General features: G+C 48.1%; 1 protein-coding gene across 1 annotated transcript in view; it reads right to left on the bottom strand.

Annotated features, from left to right (window-relative positions):
- Positions 1-268, bottom strand: part of lancl1 (LanC antibiotic synthetase component C-like 1 (bacterial)) — a 53,205-nt gene extending 52,937 nt beyond the window's left edge. Inside the window, exon 1 of the mRNA XM_038786433.1 lies at positions 67-268. Within this exon, the coding sequence (XP_038642361.1) occupies positions 67-147 (81 nt within the window). The 5' untranslated portion in view covers positions 148-268. The remainder of the gene's footprint in view (positions 1-66) is intronic.
- Positions 269-3,575: the final 3,307 nt, after the last annotated feature.

Raw genomic sequence — 3,575 nt, 5'->3', positions numbered from 1 at the left:
CCTCCACTCCCTACCCCCTCCCTCCACTCTACCCCTAGCCCCGCACCCTACTCCGACCACACTCACTTCCCCGTTTGAATCAAATAGCCGCTCAGTGGTCGCAGTTTCGTAATCAGGGAAAGGGTTATTGAAGGCTCGCGACTCCATCCTTTCATTCGGTTGTCCCTTTCACCGCGATCACTTCAGCCACAACACAGGGATCGCAGCAGGAGCAAGGCCTCAATTCGTGGTTACCACAGAAACCGGCAGCAAATCTGTCAATCACATCTAGACACGCCCCTCCTGTCAATCACAGCTAGACCCGCCCCTCCTGTCAGTCACTCATTCACCCGTCCCTCCTGTCAATCTCAGATAGACCCGCCCCTCCTGTTAATTACCGATAGACCCGTCCCTCCTGCCCTTCCTGACACTGTAAGAAGTCTTACAACATCAGGTTAAAGTCCAACATGTTTGTTTCAAACACTAGCTTTCGGAGCACTGTTCCTTTTTCAGGTGAATGAAGAGGTTTGTTCCAGAACCATATATATAGGCAAATTCAAAGATGCCAGACAATGCTTACAATGCGAGCATGTGCAGGTAATTGGATCTTTACAGATCCAGAGATAGGGGTAACCCCAGGTTAAAGAGGTGTGAATTGTCTCAAGCCTCAACACCAACAACTGCCAATCTCCAGACGCAATTCTGCAACTCATCCGCTTCATTCTGGATCACAACGTCTTCACCTTCGACAACAAGTTCTTCATCCAGATGCACGGAACAGCCAAAGGGACCAAATTTGAACCTCAATACGCCAACATCTTCATGCACAAGTTTGAACAAGACCTCCTCACCGCACAGGACCTTCAACCAACGTTATACACCAGATACATCGATGACATTTTTTTCCTTTGGACCCACGGCGAAGAATCACTGAAACGACTACACAATGACATCAATAAGTTCCATCCCACCATCAGACTCACCATGGACTACTCTCCAAAATCAGTTGCATTCTTGGACACACTCGTCTCCATCAAGGACGGTCACCTCAGCACTTTGCTTTACCGAAAGTCCACGGATAACCTCATGATGCTCCACTTCTTCAGCTTCCACCCTCAACACATTAAAGAAGCTATTCCCTATGGACAAGCCCTCCATATACACAGGATCTTCTCAGACGAGGAGGAGCATAACAGACATTTACAGACGCTGAAAGATGCCCTCGTACGAACAGGATCTGGCGCTCGACTCATTGATCGACAGTTCCAATGCGCCACAGCAAAAAAAACGCACTTACCTCCTCAGAAGACAAACACAGGATCTTCAACCGACGTTAGTCCAGTACTTTCCCGGAGCGGAGAAACTACGACATCTTCTTTGCAGCCTCCAACACGTCATAGATGAAGATGAACATCTTGCCAAGGTCATCCCCACACCCCCACTACTTGCCTTCAAACAACCGCACAACCTCAGACAAACCATTGTTTGCAGCAAACTACCCAGCCTTCAGAACAGCGACCACGACACCACACAACCCTGCCATGGCAATCTCTGCAAGACATGCCAGATCATTGACACGGATACCACCATTACACGTGAGAACACCACCCACCAGGTACGCGGTACATACTCATGCGACTTGGCCAACGTTGTCTACCTCAAAAGCTGCAGGAAAGGATGTCCCGAAGCGTGGTACATTGGCGAGACCATGCAGACACTGAGACAACGAATGAATGGACATCGCGCGACAATCATCAGGCAGGAATGTTCCCTTCCAGTCGGGGAACACTTCAGCAGTCAAGGGTATTCAGCCTCTGATCTCCGGGTAAGCGTTCTCCAAGGACGCGTTCTTCAGGACGCGCAACAACGCAGAATCGCTGAACAGAAACTTATAGTCAAGTTCCGCACACATGAGTACGACCTCAACTGGGACCTTGGATTCATGTCGCATTACATTCATCCCCCACCATCTGGCCTGAGCTTGCGAAATCCTACCAACTGTCCTGGTTTGAGACAATTCACACCTATTTAACCTGGGGTTACCCCTATCTCTGGATCTGTAAAGATTCAATTACCTGCAAATGCTCGCATTCTAAGCATTGTCTGGCATCTTTGAATTTGTCTATATATATGTTTCTGGAACAAACCTCTTCGTTCACTTGAGGAAGGAGCAGTTCTCCGAAAGCTAATGTTTGAAACAAACCTGTTGGACTTTAACCTGGTGTTGTAAGACTTCTTACTGTGTTCACCCCAGTACAACGCCGGCATCTCCACATCATGGCTTCCTGACACTCACAGATAGACCCGCCGCTCCTGTCAATCACAGATAGACCCGCCCCTCCTGTCAATCACAGATAGAGCCGCCCATCCTGACAATCATAGATTCATCGAAACACTACGGTGCAGAAAGAGACCATTCAGCCCATCATGTCTGAAAGAGCACCCTACCTAGGCCTATCCCTGTAACACCACCCAGTCTTTAGACATGAAAGGGCAACTTTAGATTCTGATTCGGATTTGTTTATTGTCACTTGTACCGAGGTACAGTGAAAGGTATTGTTCTGCGTGCAGCTCAGACCGATTCTGTACAGGAAAAGAAAATACATAATCGGGCAAACATAAAATACACATTGTAAATTCATAGGCACAGGCATTGGGTGAAACATACATGAGTGGAGTACTACTCGGTAGAGAAGATGTGTGAAGAGATCAGATCAGTCCATTAGAGGAGCTTAGGAGTCTGGTAACAGCGGGTAAGAAGCTGTTTTTGAATCTGTTAGTGTGTGTTCTCAAACCTTTGTATTTCCTGCCCGATGGAAGAAGTACAAAGAGTGGGTAAACCAGGTGGGAGGGGTCTTTCATTATGCTGCCCGCTTTCTCAAGGCAGCAGGATGTGTAGACGCAGTCAATGGATGGGAGGCGGGTTTGTGTGAAGGACTGGGCGTTGTTCACGACTCTCTGAAGTTTCTTACAGTCTTGGGCCGAGCAGTTGCCATACCAGGCTGTGATACAGCCAGAAAGGATGCTTTCTATGGTGCACCTGTAAAAGTTGGTAAAAGTCAATGTGAAAATGCTGAATTTCCTTATTTTCCTGAGGAAGTATAGCTGTTGTTGTGCTTTCTTGGTAGTCGCATCGACATGGGTGGACCAGGACAGATTGTTGGCGATGAGCACACCTTGGAATTTGAAGCTGTCAACCATCTCCACCTCGGCACCATTGATCCAGACAAGGATGTGTACGATACTTCCTGAAGTCAATGACCAGCTCTGTAGTTTTGCTGATATTGAGGGAGAGATGATTGTTGCACCACTCCACTCCTGTACTCTGACTCATCGTTGTTCGAGATCCGACCCATTCCGGCGTGTCGTCAGCAAACTTGTAGATGGAGTTGGAGCCAAATTTTGCCATGCAGTCGTGTGTATATCGGGACTATCTCCCCATGTCTGCGTGGTTTCCTCCTTGTGCTCCGGTTTCCTCCCACAGTCCAAAGATATGCGGGTTAGGTGGATTGGCCATGATAAATTGCCCTTAGTGTCCAAAAAATGTTAAGTGGGGGTTACTGGTTTCCGGGGATAGGCCAGATACGTGGGGTGCT

The sequence above is a fragment of the Scyliorhinus canicula genome, chromosome 2 (genome assembly GCF_902713615.1).
Source record: "Scyliorhinus canicula chromosome 2, sScyCan1.1, whole genome shotgun sequence".
In the NCBI taxonomy this organism is placed as follows: domain Eukaryota; kingdom Metazoa; phylum Chordata; class Chondrichthyes; order Carcharhiniformes; family Scyliorhinidae; genus Scyliorhinus; species Scyliorhinus canicula.
This window is presented reverse-complemented; position numbering and strand designations above follow the sequence as displayed.